The sequence below is a fragment of the Sciurus carolinensis genome, chromosome 3 (assembly GCF_902686445.1).
Source record: "Sciurus carolinensis chromosome 3, mSciCar1.2, whole genome shotgun sequence".
Lineage (NCBI taxonomy): Eukaryota > Metazoa > Chordata > Mammalia > Rodentia > Sciuridae > Sciurus > Sciurus carolinensis.
In genome coordinates, this window is record NC_062215.1 from 159,639,542 (window position 1) to 159,666,413 (window position 26,872).

General features: G+C 34.0%; 1 protein-coding gene across 1 annotated transcript in view; it reads left to right on the forward strand.

Moving 5' to 3' along the window:
- Spag16 (sperm associated antigen 16) overlaps positions 1–26,872 on the forward strand; it is a 1,066,789-nt gene that overhangs the window by 57,092 nt on the left and 982,825 nt on the right. The window contains exons 7-9 of the mRNA XM_047546617.1: positions 1,390–1,507; positions 6,870–6,939; positions 12,275–12,384. Coding sequence (XP_047402573.1) covers positions 1,390–1,507; positions 6,870–6,939; positions 12,275–12,384 — 298 coding nt within the window. The remainder of the gene's footprint in view (positions 1–1,389; positions 1,508–6,869; positions 6,940–12,274; positions 12,385–26,872) is intronic.

Genomic DNA, 26,872 nt, shown 5'->3' on the forward strand with positions numbered 1-26,872 from the left:
TTATTTTATTTCAACATCTAATTGTTTGTGCCTAACTTAAATGCAATTTTATTGTATATTTATCTTGTATCCTGCAATCATAGTAAACTAATTCATTCTTGAAGCATAAAAAGAAAGATTTATAATTAATTATATAATCTTTTTATGTCTTAAAGCTTTTACAAAAAAGAAAATTACGTAGAAAAAAAGAAATGAAGTAAAAAATAATGGCTAAAATTAATAAAGTAACAAATGGAAAAACTAAGAAAAAAACCAACAAAGTAAAATATTGGTTATTTGAAAGTATAGTAAAATTGATAAACCCCAGATAGACTGATTATTACCAAATTGTTGGCAAAGAGTAGCCAGGACTGACTGTCACATATTCCTGTTGGAAATACAATTACAGCACAGCAATTCAACTCCTAGTTATTTGTCTTAATAATTATTTAATTTTAGGTATTTATCTAAAAGAAATGAAGATCTGTGATCAAAAGCATCTGGCATGTCTTATATAAAAATGTTCATAGCAGCATTATTTATAATAGCCTAACCTCAGATTTTCAGTATCAGAATATTGGAGAAACACATTATGGAATATAATACAAGGGAGTACTTCTCACAATAAAAAGGAATGAAGTATAGGTACTGATATATAAGAAAACAAGAAATAATCTAAAAGACATTATGCTGAGTGAAAGAAGCATTTCCAAGGAGAACATATTCTATGATACCAAATATATAAAGTCCAGAATTTTCTGGGATATTAGAAACATGGCCTACATGAGTAGATCTCAAAACTCTTTGGACTGTAACACTTAAGATCTGTACATTTTACTTCATGTAAATTATACTTCAATTACAAATAAAAATATTTTGAAGTTGTTTTCAAGTAAAACAGATTTTAATGTTTTCTTTATCAGGAGGTCAGTGATATTACATGAAATATCAAAATACTTTTATACTTAATATCATTTTCCTTTCAAGACTATTCTTTATTTTGGTGTGAATGACACTTTCTGTTTATTCATCCATTTTTGTGGCCTTAGTTTTGTGAAAATTGTTTCTGAATTGATTAAAAGAACTGCAGTTTCTTAAATTCCAAAGAATTGCAGCAATCTGCTGAGTATATACTTGAATACAGCAAAAGGTGCTAAGAGGAAATAGAAAACTAGTCAAGGCAAATGCGATCCGCCCAGCATACCTTACTCCTCACTCCTAGGTTGCATTGAAATGGCATGCTAAATAATATTTTCTGTGCTTCTTGGCTCTACTGTGTTGACCTTTATTTGGTTAGTCATTTTTATTCCTCCTTCAAAAAATAAAAGAAAAACAGGTTCAGATGTTAGATGGGAATCATTGATTTAACTTTTTACCCTTTAAGATGAACTGGCCTTTTATTTTTTATAGGTTGAAATTACATTATGCATCCTATGAACCAACTATAAGGGTGTTACATGAGAAGCACCATGCTTTACTTAAGGAGAAAATGCTGACCTCCTTGGAAAGAGACAGAGCTATTGGGCAGGTAAACAGACAATTGAAGCTACTTTGAAAACGGTTTTAATCATTATTTTAATCATTTTTTTTAACACAAGTAGAAATACTGGTTTTGTTTCTGAGATAAATTTAAAAATTTCTCCACAAATTTTTATGTAAAAATTAATTTGGAAATATTAAAAAGTATTCTATCCATTTTAAAACCTATAATGATTATTACTAAATTAAATATTGCTTAATTATAACAGGTCTATAGTAGATTGTTACGTAAAGTTAGAAGAAAGTTCTTAGCCATTGTGGCTAGACCAATGAGTTTAAATGCCACCTTTGACAACTATAAACATTGATCTCAGGCAAGTGACCTGAACACTTAGGGCTTAGATTTCTTATATATAACATACAGTCACAAAGACCCATCAAAGTTGTTGTGAAACAAAAATGAAAACAAATTAAAAAAATCCCTGAAATTTCCCCCCAAATGAATATTTGACACTCCTAATTCCTGATTTAATTTGTTGTCATTTTTGCCTGATGAATGATATCCTTTATTCTTCCTGCAGAGTTTTTACGCAGACTTAGGCCTAGGGAAGTGGTGAGAAACATTTGGCATAGCAAAAGAAAAAAAAATTTATAAACCACATATTTCTATTTATATATATATGTATGTAAAGTTGTCTACAGAATGTAAAACTGCAACTGTGCTTAACATTGTTTTTATTATCTGGAATTTTTGTTTTCACCCAGACTCAGAAGTTTTAAAAGCTTGTATGATAGTAATACAATTCCTCTAATAATTTTATTATAAAGAGATGTTTTAATTAAGTTTATTTTGCCTATTAAAAGGAATCTTTAGTTACTAAAATGTAAAACATCATTTGTTTCAGTGCCTTTCTGCTTTAATTTTGTCTTTGAATGTTTAGATTGCATGATAAGTAACATTGATTTAAGTGAGTTTTATAATTATTTAAATTTTATGGCATTAAATTCAAACCCTCAGAGTTTAATCTCCTTGCTCCTTTTCATCTAACCTGTGGCAAGTACCTACACCACCATCAGGTTGTTTATTTCTACTTCTGCATCCTGTCCAGCATTGAATCTGCCATTTATTTGCTCTGGGCTTAGGGTTATTTCTTCTGTGGAAATGTACTTGATTTCCCTGTCTCTAAAATGAGCGTGATTCCTGAAGTTAGATTGAACACCATATTGAGAGCATATAACAATTTCTGGGTTTCAGATCATTCCTCACTAGTTTAGTAAAAAGAGTTAAGGATTAGGAGTAATGAGTTTGAATCTCCATTGTGTGGTAAAGTGAGAACCTTCAGGTCATTTACATATAGTTTTTTTTTCTCACATATTAACCAGGGATAAATTATTTGCCTTATGATTGATATATGCCTAAAGTGAAAACATGTTTAAAAAGTTAAACTCACCCTGTGAGTCAAGGTTGAATTTTATATACTGCTGTTTAGATGTACAAAGAACTGTAATTTTGTTAGCTGCAACTGTTTTTATTTTGTCCTTGAACTCTCTACTCCTGCTGAAGGCAAAGGAATAGATAACCTGCCTGCTGAAGACTGTCTAGATCTTTCTGGGTTAAAACAGCTTCTTTGGGTTTAACACCAGGTATGTAAATGGTTGGGTGGCTTAGAGATAACTATCAGTGCTAATTTTCTTCCTTCAGATGGCATCCTCTTCTCATTCTCCCTGTTATAAAGCGCACCTGTGAATCCTTATGGCATGGACTATGCATGCAATTCTTTATCTTTACTTTCCAATGTAGTGGGACTTATTTGATCATATTCCTGGTGTTGAGGTGCATGGTTGTCAGTGGGTTGAGTGTAAACCCTATACACCTTGTTAAATACATGGTCTCTGTGACAACATCTGTGAACTTCTTAACATCTGTAATCTCATTGTCCTGACTCTAGTCCTTTTCTTCTGGCCCAGTGTTTCAAATGTTAACATTTCTGTTTACCTCACAGAAGATGCAAAGCCTTCTGATTTTCCTATAATGCAGATATAAGCAATCTGGAAAGCAGTTAAGGTCTGTCTACATCTGCGTATCATTTTCAGTCAATTTTCACACTCTCCCTAGAGAGCACTATTTTTCTAGCACGGTGCAAAATATGAAGGACTTTTTACGTAACTGTCATTATCTCTACGCCATTCCCTGAGAAACAAGGAGCAAGTGTACTCTCTATTTGGAGTACCCCTAACCTATGTGGTTTTATTTGTACTTTGTTCTTAGTAGTCCCACTTGTATTTTTAACTTGAGAGGGAAATCAGCATTCTCATGTCTGACCTCTTGTTCAGGCATAGACTCCCCCTTTATACTTCTTGGTTCTATTGGAGGGGATGACTTTTCTGTCTTCTATATTGCAGGCAACCCTACATCCTCATTTATTTCAGCCAGTCCTCACTTACACCTGTTTTCACAGGATAATTTTTAATGGCTTCTACTTCATCCTAAAAAAAAAAAAAAATAAATCCTAATTTGGAAAATACTTACTAATGGAAAAATTCTAAAGAGCTTATTTCTTGATATCTAAAATGGAACAGTTTAGATTTAGAAATAGCATTCCTCTCAACCACATCTGCTGTTCAGGATAGTAGATTCGCTACAATTTGAGAAAGTCAGATTTAAATAGGAGATCCTATTGCTGCCACTGTAAACTTCAGTATGAATATTACTGACCCTGGACATTCAGTACTCTTTTAGAATTGTCTTATAGATGTGAATGGAAATTGGCCATAGCAGTCAACCTTCTCAGGTTAAGTTCTGAACTGTTTGTGATTCCTCATATCACTACATGTTGTTCAAAATCCAAAATGAGTACAAATGATTGATGGTGCCTAAGGGCTATCTCCTTGGCACTAGTGGGAGATTCATTAATGTCTGTATGCTAGTTAAGGAAAGGCTGTGTAAGCGTCTGATATGTATAGAAAAAAGTGGAAGACTTGTAATTTACGAAACTCAAGTTGCTAATTGGCGAAAATGACTGTCAGATCTCTCTTTACACCATTCTGATCCTAGGATCAATTAGTTCATTCTCCAGATTAGGGCAGAGAATATAATTTTTGTCCATTTCTCCCTGTGTGTCCTGGAAGAACAAGCCAAGGATACCACTTAATGAACTGAACCTGTCTAGATACCTCTCATACAAAGAACAATTTATTACCAACCAAATTTTTTTTCTGTAGGAGCATACTTATTAGGTAAATCCTGGGTGTACAGCCATAGATTGGTCTTTTAACTGAAATCTATAGTGTGTCATTAGGTCACAGAATGAATTTATTAAAAATATTTGGAAAATGAAAAGAAAAAGGAAAGAAAAAACCTTAAGAAAACAATGGAATATGTCAGAAGACAAAGGAACTGTGGTAAATAGAACTAGGTAGATCTCCATTCAAATTTGATTTGGATGTTAAGACTAATAATGCCATCCACATAGCAAGGAAGTGAAAAGTTTTATTACTTTCATAATTGAAGTGTCTCAGAGAGCAGCACATGCCTCTAAGCATTTCTGAAATGTATGAGTGAGAGCAGGTAAAGGAGCTTCATTTATGGTTTTTATTATGGTTGGGGTTTAGGGCAGGGTGAGTATTCTCATGTGGATGGAAGGGTTTGCATAGTTTGAATCTCCTGCCAGTGCCAAGGAAATAACACCCAGGTGTTCTTAACAGCTTGCCCTGATGTGGGACATGAGGGGAAGAAAATGGAGTGAGAGTCTTCTTTTTTAGGAACCTTAAGGTGTTCCCAGTATTGAAACTTGTCACAATTTAAGCCACAAGATAAATAATGTAGCTTTGGATTATTACTCAAAGCATAAAATTATCTCCAATTCTATAATGGTATAAATAAATTATTGAGTAAATAAATGGGAGAAGAACAGACAAATCTCCCATTAAAAAGAGTACCACATAATGTATGTAGATAATCCTTCCCTCAAAGAGGTGGAACTGGGCAATTCAGCTACAAATATTGAGTGCACTTCGTGACTTGCTTTCAAAAGTACCATGGATATAAGAGGAAAAGTAACTTTAGAGTAATGAAACCTGGTGAACTACCTTAGCTCTGTGATCAAGGTTAACATAAGTTTTGAGTCATGGTGGTGGTGTATACCTGTGATATGTTGTACTTATAATGGCATTTTAGCCCTGTTGTCTTCTTTGCCAGCTCCCATAACTATAGCTTAACCATGGGGTAAACATCAGACTGCCCCAAATTTGAGGCCATTGGGTAGTATACTACCTAACTTGTGCTCGTACATGTTCAAGGACATTAAAATCAGGGAAGGTCTAAAGAACAACCAACCCTGGTGCAGAGGAGGCTAAGAAGATGTAATGAGTAAATGTAAGGTAGTATTATGGATGGGACCCTAGGACATAAAAAGGTTATTATAGAAAAATAAACAAAATCCAAGCAAAAATGGACTCCAGTACACAATAATATGTTAATATTATTGGTTCATTACTTGTGATAAATGTACCATCTTAATGCATATTAACAGAGGAAATAGGCTGTGGGCATACAGGAACCTTCAGTGCTATATTAGCTACTATTCTGAAAGTCCTATGCTATTTAAATAAGAATTTTATTTTTAAAATATATAATCCATCCCAGCTCTCAGAATAGATATTAATATGTTAACCTTTTTTTTAATTGCAGGCATTTCATTAGCACTAATCTACTGGTTATAATTTATCTGCTATTTTTTATTAATAAAGAAATATTGCTTTTCAGTGATAGCAGAAAAATGTGTATCTGTGTATAATTAAACAGATGGTATTTTGTGTTTGCATAATCATATATGATGAGGGATGAGATAGCTTTTTAAGACTGAATTTTAAATTTAAGTCTATTGTTCAGGCAAATGGTATGCCACCCAGCTAACAAATGTTCTTAATTATAAGACATGTTTAATAAAACAGGGAGTATCTGTGGGTGGAAATGAACTAAGAGGTTTAGGTGTAAAAACAGACTCTTCATATTTTACTTTTCAAATAATACTTAACCTCACAGTTTATAGATATAAAGATAAGTTATCATGAAGAAATATAAACAGAGGACAAATCTCTGTCAAAGTAGGGAGCTGAATTATTATCAAAGTGTGTAATGAATATTCTTGATTCAGGAAACAATGTTGTAAAATAAATGTTTCAGATTCTTATATAATAATTAGAAATTGCCTGTGGAATTCAATATTAACTAAAAATTATTTTCTTTTTGTTAAAGTTCATGCTTGATATTTAATTTTATAGGCATTAATTCAAGAGAGAGTAATATTTTTGATATTTTACAATCTTTTTTAAGCATTTTATTTTACTTAACCATTTAAAAGCCACTGAGCATGTAACCCTACATATTTGACTTTTTTTTTTCTTTTTAGATTTCTGGACTTCAAGCAACACTGAAGAACATAAATATGGGAAATAATTTTCATATTCCTGAAATTAAAGGTAAAAGTAAAATGTTTATCATCTGTAGCTTAATACTTGGTTGGATAATTTCTCAATCTTATCAGAGATCAACATTCTAGAGATATTTAAAAGTGAGTAAGTGGGGAGATAATTATTTCACAAGCAAAATTTTAATTAAAGAGTTAAGGAAATATGGACATATGTACAGATTTATTTTAGAGATCTATGTCAGTCAACCATCATGGAAGGACTTCTGGTGTGATTATGATGGAGTATCTGGTACCAGAGTTGCTTTGTCTTCATAAATAAATCTAAAATTAAGCTATGTAGATGAGACAACTGTTAGCATTTGAAAAACAGACATCACAAGTTGCAGAAGAGCAGAATGACAAAAGGAAAATTTACAAGGTCTACCATCAACCATGACTTCATGCTTGAGGTAATTTCTAAACCAAGCTTCTTGGAAATGGATGTCAAAAAGAAAATGACAGTCCTGATGATCTGAAAAGGCAGATAACAGTTCATAACTTTGAAGCAACTAGAATCTGTAGGAAAGGGCACTGGAGAAGAAGGAGCTAGAAGAGAGTAGCCTCGTAACTGTAAGTATAGCTTATAGTTGGGCTACATGTACATAACAAGAATACTTGAGACTTAATAGAGGAATAAAAGTCTATAGGACTAAGAAGAGACTAGAAATTCTGTAGGCCAGGCAGTGATGATAGACCTTTCAAGTCTAACGAACCTTGCTTGGGGAGAACTTTTGCACACGTTGTTACAACACATTAATATTCAGCATCCCATAGCCACCCTATAAAAGCAGAAACAAAGCTTACACAGGATTCTTAGGAGAGACAGAGTTTGGAGTTTGCGTTTTGCCAAATAAGAAGACCTAGGTACCTTAGGACTTTACATAAATCTACCCAAATAAAGGACAAAGTTAAGCCCAGAATTTCACAGCAATCAAACAAAAACAGAACTGCCTTCTAGAACAAAAAAATCTATGGAAACTCAGTTCCTAAAATCACTAAAATTGTAAAAGAGAATATACATAATAAGGCTTTAAGATCAAAGAACTTTGCATATTGGGTTGATGGTTATAATCACTGATCCCTAATGATTTATTTATTCTTTTCTAATAGTTTATAATTTTATGTTTATTCTTGACATTTCCATTAAAATATACTGGTGGTTTTCAGATAGATCCTATATGATATTGGCTCCTGGTATTTAATTTAATTCATAAAAGAACACATTGCATGTTTTTCTAGACTGATAATTTACAAATTACGTTGACAATCGAGTTTGTAGTTATGTTTTGATCTGTGATATTTTGAACAGAGTTTTAGTTAGAAGGAATGACCCAACATGAAGAAATAGGTTTTTAGTTGCATATCCAATTATCTGAACAAAATAAATTCCTTAAAATCTGTACTGAATAATTTTATGCTCTTTATAAACATGCTCTCTAGTTTTAGATATTATAGTTACAGTACCTTTTCCTAAACTTTTGGTCTCAGCATTTGACTGGGTGATCTCAGACTCTTGGTGCTCCAGTTACCTGAACTTGGAATGTTACTTAACAAGGGGATGTAATTTTAAAAAATGTTGGATTAATGGTTGTTCTTCATAAATCTTTCCATCTTCCATGTTTTTTATTTGAGATAATAGAGATTGAAAACAGTACCTCATGCTAGGGATGCTTTCTACCACTGAAGTATACCTCCAGCCCTACAATTATTAAATACATTATGAACTTATTTATCAAGATTTTCATATTTTGTTTCTTCTCTTTTTACTTGCTCATTTTAGTTTAGTTATTTCTTCCTCCTCCTCCTCTTCCTTCTCCTCCTTGTCTCCCCCCCATCTTTATTACTTTCCCCATTCATTTATTCATTTATCCATCTATTTATTTATTTGGAGCATAACTTTGTATGGCAGTAGATATTCTTCAAATCAAATGTGTCTATTCTGAAGTTAGAAGACAGTAATTGTCTTTTTCTCTGAACTTTAGCAACAAGAAAATTATTGTTTTAATTGAAATGTTGGAAATAAGACAAAAATTGGATTGATCTGGAGCAGAGTTATCAAAGAATTTTAAACGTACTTTTTTTGGTCCATCAAAATGTCATGTTCATTATAGAAATACTAGACAATGATATATTTTTGTAAAAACCACACATAATTATTACCACACAGAATAGTATTACTTTAGTACCTAATGTTCTTACATGAAAAGGGTTTTTAGTTCTGCATTTGTCTCTTGTATGGTGAGTACAATAATAGAAAAATTCCTAGGAGAAATTATAAAGTAATAAATGATTGATTAGATATTTAAACTGACAATTGTGGATCATGTTTACTTTTATTGTTAGGGAATGCATATCAAATCGTTCTAAGAAACTACCCAGAAAACACTTTATTATTACATGATATGACATAAAACTGAAGTTTTGCAAGTTATGCATTTTTTAAAAAGTTTATGAAATATGATGGTTTTGACTGTTGTGCTTGTGTTAGTTATATTACTTTAGTTTGCAATAGGTTGGCATTTGAATGTAATAATGCTTATTTCCAAACCAGAATATTACACATATAATGGTATCTTAATATACCATATTTTTCACATAAAATTATGATTTCAGAATGAATAGCTAGAAATTGGAAATTTGTAGTAAATACTCCATAATATAGGACTCCTAAATTAAGAGAACATAGTACTCCTTATTATACTTTGTATATAGCAAAGCAAAGAACTCCTTACTTCACATAGTTCAATTAACTGTTGCTCTTTAACTTTAATGTTTTGTTGCTCTCAGAATTGCATGTGGACTATGTGGTCTAATTTAGAGATCCTATCTTTTCAAATATCTCCCCCTTTAACTCTTGACTTTTTCTGAATTCCAATTATATATGTGCTTGTTTTCCACATTTTACCTTATATGTGTCCTAATCTCTCAGATATTTTCTATTTATTCCTCTGGGTTAAATTATGAATTATTTCTTCAAAAGATTTTGATAGTTAAATAATTCTCTTTATATTTGTGCTTGATCTGTAAAGGAGTTAGGGATTGACAAAGGTTGGTACTTAATAAATATTTGTTAAGTGAAGGTTGTCACATCTTTCTGATATTTATCCAGGCACCTAAGCAGGTTCAGTGTACATTATTTCAATGTGTACTATAAATGAAGGAATGATTGATTGGGTGAAGTTTAGTACTGGAATATAATAAATAAAATTTTTGTACTTATTTATTTGGCATTTTTTTATCTCTTGGGAATTGTATATTTCTTAAAATATTGATTATATTTTCATAAAAATATTAATTATACATACATAAAAATTGCATGGCCCCAGTCAGTACTTTAGGGCTTGTCATTAAGAACTGTAGAATGATAGGCACAAAGGTGCTGGATGAAGGCATGAACTTTGCTTGGATATCACTAAACATTAAGAAATACTGTGTGGCATTTAGAGTTACATGCGCTTAAACATGAATATGGCACAGGCTTTAATGTCTGAGCCTCTCATTTGTTGTATAAATCTTTGTATAAATAAAATAATATTTATTTGATGGGAAGTAGAGATCATGTTTATTATTACTACAGTGGGAAATAATAGAGAATGTTATCTCTCTGCTGGCCAAGTGTACATTGTGCAATATTTGTTCTCAAGTTTTTATTTGAAGTGTTAAATATTTTCATAAAATTTTATTATTAATTTTTGTAGTTTTATTTTGCTTGTGGAATAACAATATACATTCATAAATTAAGCCCTTTTGGATTTTACACTTTTATGTGTTATCCTTGTCATATTTGTTTTTTGCTTTTTAATTTTCTTTTTTGAAGTGGTTCTTAGTAATGTCTTGCATACTCATGACATTTGCTCATATTCATGCAATTATCTGAGTCCTGAGTTTCTCTTCCTATACTTTCTCCTTTCTTCTCTATGTTTATTACTATGTGAATTTTCCTTCACATGTATAAAGGGAACAAAAGATAGTGACATGCAGAGGGTTATTGACACAAATGCACGACATAATGTTTAGAACAGTGACTGTTACATAGTAAAGATCAATGAAGCATGAATGCTAATTATTATATTTTTAATTATTACCAAGTTGACACCATTGGTCTTTGAAGAGGCAAAGATATCTTCAAATTATAATAAAAGGAAATTAGAAATGAAAATTTTTCTCTATCTCAGCAAGCTGTAATTACTGCCTTTCCCTGACACTGGCTTCCAAGATACTGTGGAACTAATTTGTAGCACCATTGCAAGAAGACAGACAGTCTGGATACCCAAGACTTTCTAATTCTGTCATGTAACGCTGGGTTTTGGAACACTGTATTTCTGTTATTGAGTGGGTTATTTTGATGATCTACTCCTCTCTCCACAACTGGTACTAATAAGAAAAGTTATATCCATGAAGAAAGTAAATGCCAGCTATGCGCTCCCTTGCTTTTAAACCTCAGAATTTATTAAAAGAGCAGTGACATTGAAATTATCCATGCTTTTTCGTGCTCATCATCTTTTCTCTATTACAACTTTAGTGTTGTGATTTTTTTGGCACCAAGGATATTGAACCCAAGGATGCTTAACCACTGAGCAACATACCCAGCCCATTTTTATTTTTTATTTTGAACCGGTCTCACTAAGTTGCTTAGGGCCTAAGTTGTTGAGGCTGACTTTGAACTTATGATCCTCCTGCCTCAGCCTCCCAAATTGCTGGGATTAGAGGCATGCACCAATGTGACCAGCTAGTGTTATGATGTACAACATTGAGTTATTTCTTTTATTTGTGTGCTGATGAATATAACATTAGTTATTTGAAATCAACTTTCATTTAGAAATACAGGTATAAATTATGTGTACTTAAATATGAATAGGGTAAGATGTGAAAGATAAGGTAACCAGTGTTACAACTATGTTTGAATATTACCTTGTGTTTTTTTCTTGTCTGTTCCTCTCAACATCAAGAAGCATACATAATAAAATTTTATTAATATGATATTCTCTTTTAAAGAATCTCTTATTTGTTATACAGTTCTTCTTGGGAAATTTTATTATTCTTTGCTTTGGTCTTTTCTCACTTTATTTATAAATAACCAAACCGCATGATAATAGGAATTTGGGTATAATATGATTGGAAATTGGCTTCTGTGGCTCACTATTTCATATCATTAACCTTAGAGTAATGCCACTCTGCAATTTTAGGAACTAAATTTTGAGACCCTGCTTAAAGTATTTTGGTTGGTTTGACTGTCATTGGTTTAATACTTTAAAAATATATGTATCAATAAGACCTTAGACATGATCATATTTCTTAAAAAATAAACATTACAAAAATTAAGAATAAATTTTATTATCTTGTAGTTGGTCACAGTTGTGAAAAGGAAAATATGCCAGAAGGTCCTACTCAGAAAGGTCTTCATAAAGCCAGGGAACAAAACAAAGGTAAAACAAAGATGAAAGACGATGCAAAGGTATGATATTTATTTATGTTTACATATTAACTTATATTTAACTCTCACATATTTAGATCCATGCACTCATATAGTATTATTTTTTAGCTAGAAAAGAAACTTAGAGGTTATATATTATAAGCCTCTGAGTTTATAGAGGAAAAATTGAAGTCCACAATTATTTCTAGTTACTAGTTAATTTGGGGACACATGTTTTATTAGTGTCAAAGACAACTCAAAGAATCTCTGTGCCATACTCAATTTTCTGCTTAAAATTAACTCTATAACAAAGAGCTAACTCCTAGAACATCTTTTGTAATTTCTCTTTTTTATAGTGCAACTTCTAACTTTTCTTAGTTTTCCTTTAGAATAACATGCAACAAAATCATGCCCTATTTAAGAATTTTCTTTCATCTTGAGTGTCTTTGCTTTGTAATTAGACTAGTAGTTTAAATCTTCCATAGTGATGTTAAAATTATGTGGTCAATTAAATAAAATTCAAAAAGAAAGAAAATTACATAAAACATGTAAGGGGTTTAGTTTTTTGTTGTGAAAATTCTACCTGAGGTAATAATTTTCTCATAAAGATGGTTGTTACCAGAGAGTTCTACATCTGGATTTTAGTGTAAAATGAAAATATTTACAATTTTAATGTTAGTAGTAGTAATTCAAGAAGAGAGTTTTATAAATTCAAACTATAGCATTTACTTAGGTAATACCAATAACTTTTCCCTTTAAGGTATGCACTAGAATCAAGTATTGTTTAAAATATTTGAATAAAATAAAGAATAAACAATTGCAGGTTATATTAAGTTTTGACAAAATAATCATTTTGGATGATGCTCATTTGGGTTTTACTCTTCATCTGTCATCACTATTAATTTGTGGATTGTGATATTAGAGGTAGATGCACATAAGAGTTAAGAATTTTTGATGATGTATGTGATTGTTATCGGGAATGTTTCATCTTCTCTTGGTGTTAAGTATTCTTTCAGGTAGTACATCATGCTTAGAAATGATGTGTTGATTCATTCATTAAGTGCTTATGGCTTACAAGACTTTATTAGTAATACCAGGTTGATTTTTTTTTATTTGATGAAAGCTATGATAATATGGAAGGCACATTACATGTTTATGCATAGTATTTTCTTTTTTGATATTGCATTAAAATATTTAATGTAATACCTACAACTTGATAAAAAAATGAGTCCTTAATAAAGGGCTTAGGTTTAGAATAAAGTGAACCTCCTCATCCTCACTGAGTAATCATTTTTATTAATATTTCTCTTTCAATTTTCTTGCAGTAATTATTATAACATACCTGAGTTCAGTTTCTAGTTTTTGTTGTACTCACTTCAGATGGTATTTATTGACTTCCTTGTGGAAATAAAAAGACATTTAGGTCACTTGAATGATTTGAGTTATATTAATATGTATATTGTCATTATAATTCTATTTTATGTGCCTTATCTGTAAATTAATAGTAAAAGTTAATTCCACAAAACAACATTTAAATGCATTATCTTTAAGTAAATATAATTTATTGCAGAATTAATTATTGTGATTAAAACCACAGAGAAGGAAATGGAATATCCAAAGTGCCTGGGCACAGAGACTGCCCTTTTAAATATAGCCACCTTGTGGTGCTTCCCTAGCTTACATTCAACTGTCCTTGTTACTTATTTCTTACTTTGTCCTCTCTTATTGTTTGTTCTGTATAGTATAACTTCTAAGTTTTCTTAGTCTTTCAAAAAATAGCATGGATTATTTATGCCCAATTGAAGAATCTGCTTATATCTTACATAATTATACTCTTCAATCAGACTCAAACTTTCATAGTGATCAGAAATATATTACAAATGTCTGGTCAAAGAAACAAAAAATTAAAAAGAAGGAAAATTACATGAAACCTGTGAGAGTCTTGGTTTCTTGTTACAGATTGTTTTTTTCAATATTTCTGAAGTATTTTCTTGAAAAGTGTTCAAAAAGGGCCCATGAAAATTATCTCAGTGTTTATATACCTGAAATGTTCTTGTTCTACTTTATCCTGAATGAGTATTTGGTTGATTATTGTGCTTTAAGTTTAAATTAATTTTTCACCAGAATGTTGAAGGCATTGTCCTATTGTGTTAGAAAATAGCAATTTATTGTTGGTCTGATTGTTGTTGTATTCTAGAGAAGTACAAAATACCACATGCAATACAATATACTATTAGACCAGTGTTTTGAACAAGTAGGACATTAAGGTATAATCATAAAAAAATTATTTGTAATCCACTTAACTTTAAAGCTCCCTTGGGTGAAAATTCGTTTTGAACTTCATGAGTATTAGTCTGTGTTCACTATAGGTTGTAAAACAGTCCCAAATCAGTAATTAAATAAGTTCAGTTTTATATAATATAAAAATTCCACATTTGGTATGAAGTCCTTAACTAGGACCTCTTTGGGCAAGAAACTTGCAAGAGAGAAGGGGTGGTGGTGGTAGGGGTATATTGTCATTTCTTTTTATTTTCCTCTAGATTAAATAATTGAAGTTGGAAGAGGGAGGGAACTTAAGATGCATAGAGATTATTCATTAAACTACTTTGTGATGGCTTAGGGTTCTTTGAACTCACAAACACTGAAAGTTACTGTCTTGATGAACACTATCAGGCTCTTCATACTCCCTTACAAGCTCCTTTAAAGAATTCCTTTCCTTTAGCAGGACTTCCTGGTGGGTGACCTCTCTTTATTCCCACTAGTGGTATATCTTATAGTTTTTTTTTTCTTACCTGGGTCTTTTGTTCCTGTCAGACTACCCTTTGGGATATTTTTAAAAGCAACTTCAGGCCAATATTTATCCTGCTATTATATTCCAGTGACTGCATCTATGGTTAGAAGGGAAGTAGTTTTCCTCCTGAGTAAACTTTTTCCCTTGATGTCATTTAATGCAAACTAGGCACTAATCTATACTGTGCTTTCCAGATAAAAGAAGAAACATCCATGGGGGTTTTATTAGAGGCTTACACTGGATTTTGGACTATGACTCTCATTCCCAAGGTTTGGAGGAATGTGACTCATATGAGGGATTTCTCTTAGATTCACCTCATAGGCAAAGACATCCACAGACTGAAGGTGAAAGGATAGGAAAAAAAAACTTATCACTCACATGGTCATATAAGCAAGCAGGGGTTTTTATCCTCATGTCAAATAAAGTGGATTTCAAGCCAAAGTTAATCAGAAGGGACAAAGAAGGACATTTCATTCTAGTGACAGGAATTAGACAACAAGATATAACGATTGTAAATATTTATGCCCCCCAAAATGGAGCATCTATTTACATCAAACAAACCCTTCTTGATTTCAAGAATCAAATAGACCACAACACAATAATACTGGATGACTTTAACACACCTTTCTCACTAGTGGATAGATCCTCCAAACAAAAACTAAGCAAACTATAGAACTAAATAATACAATCAATAATTTAGACTTAACAAACAAAAATAGAATATTTCATCCATCAACAAGCAAATGCACTTTCTTCTCAGCACCACACAGATCCTTCCCTAAAATATATCATATCTTATGCCACAAAGTAACTTAGCAAAACAATAAAATTCACAAAACAACTCTTAGCAAAAACAATATAATATCCTCAAAAACATTAAAATACTTGGGAATCAATGTAACAAAAGAGGTGAAAGACCTCTACAATGAAAACTACAGAACATTATTACTCTATGTGCATATATGATTACATGACTGGTGTAACTCTACATCAGGTACAACCAGAAGAATGAGAAGTTATGATCCATTTATTTATGATGTGTCAAAATGTATTCTATTGTCTGGTATAACTAATTAGAACAAATAAAAGCAATTTGTCAAAATAAAAAAAGAATGCCTCACACATCCATTCCTTTTTATCCTCTTTACCTTATTATATCTTTGATATGTGAAAAATGTCTTATTCATTCTACTTTCCTTCTACCCCTATACCCCTCCCCTCCTTTCACTTCCCTCTGTCTAATCCAAAGTACCTCTATTCTTTGCTACCCTGACTTAATGTGAATTTGCATCTGCATATCAGAGAAAATATTCAACCTTTGTTTCTTTGGGATTGGCTTATTTTGCTTAGCATAATATTATCCATCTCCATCCATTTATCTGAAAATGCCATAATTTCATTCTTATTTAAGGCTGAGTAATATTCCACTGTGTATATATACCACATTTTCTTTATCCATTCATCTGTTGAAGGGTACCTGGGTTGATTCCATAGTTTAGCTATTGTGACTTGGAACTGCTATAAATCTTGATGTGGCTGCGTCATTTTAATATGCTGATTTTAAGTCCTTTGGGTATAAATTGAGGAGTGGGATAACTGGGTCAAATGGTGGTTCAATTCCAAGTTTTCTGAGGAATCTCCATACTGCTTTCCAGAGTGGTTGCACCAATCTGCTGTCCCACCAGCAATGTACAAGTGTACCTTTTTCCCCACATCCTCGCCAACGTTTATTGTTACTTGTATTCTTGGAGTGAAGGGAGGGGAGAGGGTATGGAGGTAGGAATGATAGAATGAATCAGACATTATTACCCTATGTATATATATGATCACACGGACCAGTGTAACTCTACATCATGTACAACCAGAAGAATGAGAAGTTATACTCCATTTATTTGTGATGTGTCAAAATGCATTCTATTGTCAGGTATAAATAATTAGAACAACTAAAAACAATTTGTTGAAATTAAAAAAGCATGTCTCACACATCTATTCCTTTTTATCCTCTTTACCTTATTATTTCTTTGATAGGTGAAAAATTTATTGTGAACTCTGTTTAAATTGTCTTTAATATTGAATCATTGAATTATGAATTGTTTTTAGTTAGATCCTTTGAAAGTTCACAAATGGTGTAATTCTTTCCTTCCTTCTTTCCTACTGGGCTTTAAAACCATGAGTAATCTATCACTGATCTACATTCCCAGTCCTTTTTATTGTTTGTTTTGAGACAGGGTCTTGCTAAATTCCCAGGCTAACCTCAAACTTGTAATCTTATTGCCTCAGCTTCCCAAGCCTCTGAGATTACAGGCCTGTGCCTCCACACCTGGCTAATCCTATTCTTCTGTAGAAAAGTATTGAATCTTGGTGCTTCTTTGAAACTTCCAATTTAATATCCTCATTTCTCTTCTATTTCTTTTAGCAGTTTCTTCCTTTCTTATCAAATTTTAGCAGAATGTAGCTAGAATAAGCTCTTATTTATTTCCTTTTATTTCTTTTTTTTTCCTCTTTTTTTTATCGTAAACAAATGAGATACATGTTGTTTCTCTGTACATGGCGTAAAGGCATACCATTTGTGTAATCATAAATTTACATAGGGTAATGTTGTTTGATTCATTCTGTTATTTTTTCCCTTTCCCCCACCCCTCCCACCCCTCTTTTCCCTCTATACAGTCCTTCCTTCCTCCATTCTTGCCCCCCTCTCTAACCCTAACCCTGACCCTAACACTAACACTAACCCCTCCCACCCCCATATGTGTCATCATCCGCTTATCAGCAAGATCATTCGTCCTTTGGTATTTTGAGATTGGCTTATCTCACTTAGCATGATATTCTCTAATTTCATCCATTTGCCTGCAAATGCCATAATTTTATCATTCTTTATGACTGAGTAATATTCCATTGTGTGTGTATATATATATATATATATATATATATATATATATATATATGCCACAGTTTCTTTATCCATTCATCAATTGAAGGACATCTAGGTTGGTTCTATAGTCCAGCTATTGTGAATTGAGCAGCTGTGAACATTGATGTGGCTGTATCTCTGTACTATGCAGATTTTAAGTCCTTTGGGTATAGGCCAAGGAGTGGGATAGCTGGGTCAAATGGTGGTTCCATTCCAAGCTTTCTGAGGAATCTCCATACTGCTTTCCAGAGTGGCTGCACTAATTTGCAACCCCACCAGCAATGTATGAGCGTACCTTTTTCCCCATATCCTCTCCAACACCTATTGTTGCTTGTGTTCTTGATAATCGCCATTCTAATTGGGGTGAGATGGAATCTTAGGGTAGTTTTGATTTGCATTTCTCTTATTACTAGAGAAATTGAACATTTTTTCATATATCTGTTGATTGCTTGTAGATCTTCTGTGAAGTGTCTGTTCATTTCCTTAGCCCATTTGTTGATTGGATTATTTGTATTCTTGGTGTAGAGTTTTTTGAGTTCTTTATAGAGTCTGGAAATTAGTGCTCTATCTGAAGTATGAGTGGCAAAGATATTCTCCCACTCTGTAGGCTCTCTCTTCACATTACTGATAGTTTCCTTTGCTGAGAGAAAAGTTTAGTTTGAATCTATCCCAGTTATTGATTCTTGTTTTTATTTCTTGTGCTATGGGAGTCCTGCTAAGGAAGTCTGATCCTAAGCCGACATGTTGAAGATTTGGACCTACATTTTCTTCTATAAGATGAAGGGTCTCTGGTCTGATTCCGAGGTTCTTGATCCATTTTGAGTTGAGTTTTGTGCAGGGTGAGAGATAGGGGTTTATTTCATTCTGTTGCATATGGATTTCCAGTTTTCCCAGCACCATTTGTTGAAGATGCTATCTTTTCTCCATTGCATATTTTTGGACCCTTTGTCTAGTAGGAGAAAATTGTATTTATTTGGGTTTGTGTCCATGTCCTCTATTCTGTACCATTGATCTACCTTTCTATTTTGGTACCAGTCCCATGCCGTTTTTGTTACTATTGCTTTGTAGTATATTTGAAGTTCTGGTATTGCGATACCCCCTGTTTCATTCTTCCTGCTAAGGATTGCTTTAGCTATTCTGGGTTTCTTATTCTTCCAGATGAATTTCATGATTGCTTGCTCTATTTCTGTAAGGTATGTCATTGGGATTTTAATTGGAATTGCATTGAATCTGTATAGCACTTTTGGTAGTATGGCCATTTTGACAATATTAATTCTGCCTATTCAAGAACATGGGAGATCTTTCCATCTTCTACGATTTTCTTTACTTTCTTTCTTTAGTGTTCTGTAGTTCTCATTTTGAGGTCTTGCACCTTTTTTGTTAGATTGATTCCCAAGTATTTTATTTTATTTTTTCGATGCTATTGTGAATGGGGTAGTTTTCCTAATTTCTCTTTCTGAGTATTCATCACTTTTGTTTAAAAATGCATTGGATTTATAAGCATTGATCTTGTAACCTGCTACTTTACTGAATTCACTTATGAGTTCTAAAAGTTTTCTGGTGGAATTTCTGGGTTCCTCTAAATATATAATCATGTCATCAGCGAACAGGAATAGTTTGAGTTCTTCTTTTCCTATTGGTATCCCTTTAATTTCTTTGGTTTGTCTAATTGCTCTGGCTAGAGTTTCAAGGACAATGTTGAAAAGAAGTGGTGAAAGAGGGCATCCCTGCCTTGTGCCAGTTTTTAGGGGGAATGCTTTCAGTTTTTCACCATTTAGAATGATATTGGCCATGGGCTTAGCATAGATGGCCTTTAAAATGTTAAGGAATGTTCCTACTATCCCTATTTTTTCTAGTGTTTTCAGCATGAAGGGATGCTGTATTTTATCAAATGCTTTTTCTGCATCTATTGAAATAATAATGTGATTCTTAACTTTAAGTCTGTTGATATGGTGAATGACATTTATTGATTTCCTGATGTTGAACCAAACTTACATCTCTGGGATAAAACCCACTTGATTGTGGTGCACTATTTTTTAAAATATATTTTTGTATGCGATTTGCTAAAATTTTGTTTAGAATTTTTGCATTGATATTCATTAAGGATATTGGTCTGAAATGTTCTTTCCTCGATGTGTCTCTGTCTGGTTTAGGTATCAGGGTAATATTGGCTTCATAGAATGAGTTTGGGAGGGTTCCCTCCTCTTCTATTTCATGGAATAGTTTGAGGAGTATTGGAATCAGCTCTTCTTTAAAGGTTTTGTAGAACTCGGCTGAGAACCCATCTGGTCCTGGACTTTTCTTTGTTGTAGGCTTTTGATGACCTCTTCTAGTTCATTGCTTGAAATTGATTTATTTAAGTTGTGTATGTCTTCCTGGTTCAGTTTAAGTAATTCATATGTCTCAGGAAACTTGTAGATGTCTTTGAGGTTTTTTGTTTTGTTGGAGTATAGATTTTCAAAATAGTTTCTAATTATGTTTTGTATTTCACTCGTGTCTGTAGTGATATTTCCTTGTTCATTCCAAATTTTAGTAGTTTGATTTTTCTCTCTCTTTCTCTTTGTTAGTGTGGCTAAGGGTTTATCAATTTTGTTTATTTTTTCAAAGAACCAACTATTTATTTTGTTAATTTTTTCAATTGTGTCTTTTGTTTCAATTTCGTTGATTTCAGTTCTGATTTTAACTATTTCCTGTCTTCTAGTACTTTGGGTGTTGGTCTGCTCTTCTTTTTCTAGGGCTTTGAGCTGTAGTGTTAAGTCATTTATTTGTTGGTTTTTTCTTCTTTTGTTGAATGAGCTCCATGAAATAAATCTTCCTCTAAGTACTGCTTTCATAGTGTCCCAGAGATTTTCATATGATGTCTTTGTTCTCATTTACTTCTAAGAATTTTTTTATTTCCCTCCTGATGTCTTCTGTTATCCATTCATCATATAATAGTGTATTATTTAATCTCCAGGTATTGGAGAAGTTTCTGTTTTTTATTCTGTCATTTATTTCTAATTTCAATCCATTATGATCTGATAGAGTACAAGGTAGTATCTCTATCTTCTTGTATTTGCTAACAGTAGCTTTGTGGCATAAAATATGGTATATTTTATAGAAGGATCCATGTGCTACTGAGAAGAAAGTGTATTCGTTCTTTGTTGGATGGTATATTCTATATATGTCCACTAAGTCTAAATTGTTGATTGTGTTATTGAGATCTATGGTTTCTCTATTCAATTTTTGTTTGGAAGATCTATCCAGTGGTGAGAGAGGTGTGTTAAAATTGCCTAGTAGTATTATTGTGTTGTGGTCTATTTGAATTCTGTAATTGAGAAGGATTTGTTTGACATACATGGATGAGCCAATGTTCGGGGCATAGATATTTATGATTGTTGTGTCTTGCTGATTTATACTTCCCTTAAGCAGTATGTAATGTACTTCTTTATCCCTTCTGACTAGTTTTGGCTTGAAGTCCACATTATCTGAAATGAGGATGGATACTCCAGCTTTTTTGCTGTGTCCATGTGCATGGTATGATTTTTCCCATCTTTTCACCTTCAGTCTGTGGGTATCTCTTTCTATGAGATGAGTCTCTTGCAGGCAGCATATTGTTGGATTTTTATTTTTAATCCAATCTGCCAGTCTATGTCTTTTTATTGATGAGTTCAGGTTAACATTCAGGGTTATTATTGTGATATGATTTGTTTTCCAGTCATTTGATTCATTTTTATTTTTTGAGATGATTTGGTTTCTCCTTTATTTGGCTATTCCTTTAGGCTAGTTCCTCCCGTTGCTGATTTGCATCATTGTTTTTCATCTTTTCCTCATGGAATATTTTGTTGAGAATGTTCTGTAATGCTGGCTTTCTTTTTGTAAATTCTTTTAGCTTTTGTTTATCATGGTAGGATTTTATTTCGCCAGCATATCTGAAAGTAAATTTTGCTGGGTATAAGATTCTTGGTTGGCATCCGTTTTCTTTCAGGGCTTGGTAAATGTTGTTCCAGGCTCTTCTAGCTTTTAGAGTCTGGATTGAAAAATCTGCTGATATTCTTATTGGTTTCCCCCTGAATGTAATTTGATTCTTTTCTCTCGCAACCTTTAAAATTCTGTCTTTATTTTGTATGTTAGGTATTTTCATAATAATGTGCCTTGGTGTGGGTCTGTTGTAATTTTGTATATTTGGAGTCCTATAAGCCTCTTGTACCTGGTTTTCCATTTCATTCTTCAGATTTGGGATATTTTCTGATATTATTTCATTGAATAGATTGTTCATTCCTTTCGTTTGTTTCTCTAAGCCTTCCTCAATCCCAATAATTCTTAAATTTGGCCTTTTCATGATATCCCATAATTCTTATAGATTCTGTTCATGATTTCTTACTATCTTTTCTGGTCAATTTTGTTTTCAAGATTAAATATTTTGTCTTCAGTGTCTGAGGTTCTGTCTTCCAGGTGTTGTATCGTATTGATTATGCTTTCTATGGAGTTTTTAGGTTTATTGTTTCCTTCATTTCAAGGATTTCTGTTTGTTTTTTTTTTTCAGTATCTCTAACTCTTTATTGAAATGATCTTTTGCTTCCCATATTTGCTCTTTTAACTGTTGATTGGTGCGATCATTCAATGCCTGTATTTGCTCTTTCATCTCCTTGTTTGCTTCCCTGATTGTTTTAATTATGTACGTTCTTAACTCCCTTTCTGACATTTCTTCTGCTGAGCACAGTCATTGGGTTTTATTGATATAGTATCTAGGTTTGTTTGGGAAATTTTCTTCCCTGTTTTCTCATATTGGTCAGATTATCAGTGGGACTGAGATATTACAGATTTCCTCTATTGGTTTATAGTGTCCCTGTAGGTTTCCATATATCACCTCCCTGCCTTCAGTAGCCTGATAATGCAGTGCTTCCAAAGAAAGCTGCCCCTAGCCCATTACTGGGTCCAGGGCTGGGAGTTGGTTCTGCGTGGAAATCCTCTCACTGGGTGGGCCTGCTCCTATAAGCTGGCTATAGACAGGGCCTGCCCTACCTGAGGGAGCTGGGCTGCTCGGGGAAAGCCTCTCCCTGTCCTGCCTTAGTCCCAGAAGCCATTGCAGGCAGGGGCCCGCCGCTGGGTTCAGGGCTTGGTGTTGTCTCTGTGCGGAAAAGCTCTCACTGGGCGGGCCTGCTCCAAGAAGCTGGCTATGGATCACGTCTGTAGCCGCAGGGAGCAGGGCTGCTTGGCGAAGACTCGCTGCCCTGCACTGCCCTGCTCAGAGAAGCTGCCCACTGTCCGGGCCTGCCACCCAGGCCGATCTTCACCCAGTGGGAGAGACTCACCCCGTGGCTCTATGTTGGTCCGAGTCTCTCAATACCTCCCCTTCTTGAATCCTGAGTTCTGGAGTGATGGGAGATGCAGTCACCCTCTAGGCCGCCATCTTGGATCTCTCTCCTTTTATTTCTTAACTTTCACAAACCATGTAGAATATTTCAGTTTTAAACTTGACATGCTCCTTTAGCGAGGGAATTTTCAATATTATTATTTGAAGAATACAAATAACCCAATCAAAAAATGGGCTAAGGAAATGAGCAGACACTTCACAGAAGATCTACAAGCAGGTAACAGATATATGAAAAAAATGTTTGACATCTCCAGTAATAAGAGAATTGCAAATCAAAACTACCCTATGATTTTGTCTAACCTCAATTAGAATGTCTGTTATCAAGAATACAAGGAACAATAGGGGTTGATGATATAGGTGAAGATGTGGGGATAAAAGGTACACTCATACACTGCTGGTGGGTTTGCAAATTAGTGCAGCCACTCAGGAAAGCAGTATGGAGATTTCTTAGAAAACTTGGAATGGAACCACCATTTGACCTAGCTATCCACCTCCTTGGCCTATACCCAAAGGACTTAAAATCAGCATACTACATCAATGTTTATAGCAACTCAATTCACAATAGCTAGATTGTGGAACCAACCTAGATGCCCTTCAATAGATAATGATAAAGAAACTGGTATATATACACAAAGGAATATTATTCAGTCATAAAGAGGAATAAAATTATGGCGTTTGCAGGTAATATGAATGGAGTTGGAGAATATCATGCTAAATGAAATAAATCAATCCCCAAACACCAAAGGTGGAATGATTTCTCTGAAAAGTGGATGATAATACATAATGGGCAGGGGTGGTAAGGCAAGAATGGAGGAATGATGAATCGTGTAGAAGAAAACGGGGAGAGGAAGGAAAGATAATGGAATGAGGTAAACATCATTATCCTATATACACGTATGATTACACAAACAATGTGTGTACAATCAGAGAAATGAAAGTTGTACCCCATTTGTGTACAATGAATCAAAAAAAAGGTTACAAGAAAAAAGGATGGCATAGAAATATGACTGTATATATAAGGTAATGGAGTAAAAAGAGAGAATTTATACTGGAATTAAGTATTTTGTTTCAGAATGTGAAGAAAAATAGCAAAGGTTGAAACTGAAATGAATAAATAGAACTATAGAAAGAAGGCAAAAAATTATTATTTGAATCCAGTATTTCCTTCTTATCATTTGGAAACTCCTAATAGATAAATTTTGACTTCTTAAATCAGTATTTTGTAAAATTTAATCTTTGTCCCACATTTCCATTTCTGTTTTGAATTCTGATCTATCTTCTGAACTTTGTCTGTTGGTACCTGCTTAAGAATTGACTTTATCCAAGTTTATCACTGTCAATCATTGAATTTGTTTTTATTTCAAAGATTCTTTTATTGATTTCCAAATTTACTTCTTGTTCTTCAGTTACTCCTTTTTCTTAGAAGCCTATTATACATTCATTAATGTCATATTTACTTGAATGTCCTTATAGATGATAATTAGACTTTTTTTTTTTTTTTTTTTTTTGCAGTGCTGGGGATTGAACCCAGGGCAAGGCAAGCACTCTACCAACTGAGCTATATCCCCAACCCAATAATTAGACTTTTGAAAGGTAATTTTCTCCCTGAATTCTCTTCAGAGTTTGTCTTCATTCTTATTTTTCTTTCTGTTTTGTTATTATTTTTTCTTCAAAGGACTTGTGATCCTTGGTTGAGAATTCATATTGATGTATTAGGACAAGTTTCGGTTAAATTATGTCTCAGATCCATTATTAAGGACATACAGTGTCACTGGCTCTTTGCGGTGCCAAATTCGTGGGTATTTGTCACCGCCTGCAGCAACAATTTGCGCGGGTCTTTATCGGTGGTGGACTGAAAACGAACTGCTTCTATCTTTCTTTTAGTGGGCTGCTTTCTCGCTTATTCACTTGTTCCCTGGGCTATTGAGGAAGAAAGGCTTTTCTTAGAGAGAGAGAGAGAGAGAAAGAGAGAGAGAGAGAGACTTTGCATAAGAGAGAAAGAGAGACTTTGCTTAAGAGAGAGAGACTACACTTTCAGAGATCTTATCTTCTTAGTTCTGCTGCTTCTTCTTAAAGGTGCATCCTGCATCCTATGAACTAAGGGTGCGTCTATCTGAGGTGCTTCTTAGTGATGCGTCCCGTGTACTGCGATCTGCCTATCTGTGATCTAGAGGTGTGTTCTCAATTCTCCGCTCTGTGATCTGCCTTCCCCCGCTGCCTACTGCTTCTCTCTGCGAGCTGCTTCTATCTGCTTGCTGCCTTTTCTTCTTCCTTTCTGCTAGTGACTTCTCTTCGCTTCTTTCTGCTAGCTGCTGCTCTTACTGCTGCTCCTTACTCTTGCGCCCCTGCCCACCGCCCGCTTATATTCCAGGAGGCGGAGGGCAAGGCCACGCCAGTTGCGATCAGGCGAGGAGCCAGCTGCCCCATCACGGCAAGGGTTAAAACGAGCAGGCCCGAGCAGGCACGCTCAGGAACACCTGTGCATGCGTTGTGCGCATGGACTTAACTGAATACGGCCAGTGATAAATCACCTGAGTGCGCTTATGTCAATTAACCTCCTCACTGCCGATGTGATCAGGCGCCGTTCTGGCTGGCAAAGCCCCCAACAATACAGTTCTATGTCATAATCAAATACCCTAACTGACATGTGTGTCTTCTGCATTGTGGGTTGTGTGAAGTCTGACTTTGGACTCTCTGTCAGTGGGTGGGAGATTCATATGTCAGAGACACTGGAGCAGAGCAGGCAGGAAGCTTAAGCTGAATGCCACAGTAACCTTGGCTCAGTAAATGGGGGCAATTATGGAACTTTGGATTTGAAACACAGTGTATTTTACTGATGCTGACTTTCCTTATATCCTCCTGTACCCTTCCTGATGGTAAGATACCAAATCTTACTAGTGATGAGGAGAGGGCTCTACTGTTAGGCCAGACTTTGCTTTTCAGTTGGGTTCCAGCATGCACGTGCATCTCACCTCAGATAGTTTGTCCACTTTATTTACAGAGCAGTTTTAGTCTATATGAAAAAGCAAAATCATGTGTCCTCTGGGTAAAAGGGAGGAAGTGGTAGGTATGGGAAATTATTTCTCTGCTTTTGCCATTCTGAAGCAATTATTTGGTGAATTTCTCTGATGTTTGACATCTTTATTTAAGCAAAGTCAGGAAAATGTTAAGAATTTCATTCAGGGAACAGAACTGCTTTGGGTCTTTTTTTCAAAATGACTTTTAAAGGAGATGGTGACAGAAATGTTAGAAGAGTTAAGGTATGAGAAGACACAGAGACAGTCTCAAGCTGGATAATAATAGGACATTGCCACCATCTTGTGTTGGAGGTGCAATGGGAAAACAAGAATCCAGAAGATGGGACCATCTGGTAGGAGTTATTATTGTTGAGGAAGGAGCTGTCTAATAGATGGAGCTGTGGAAGACATGAGTGCAAGGAAGGACCTTCTAACACATACTAGGGGAGGAACAA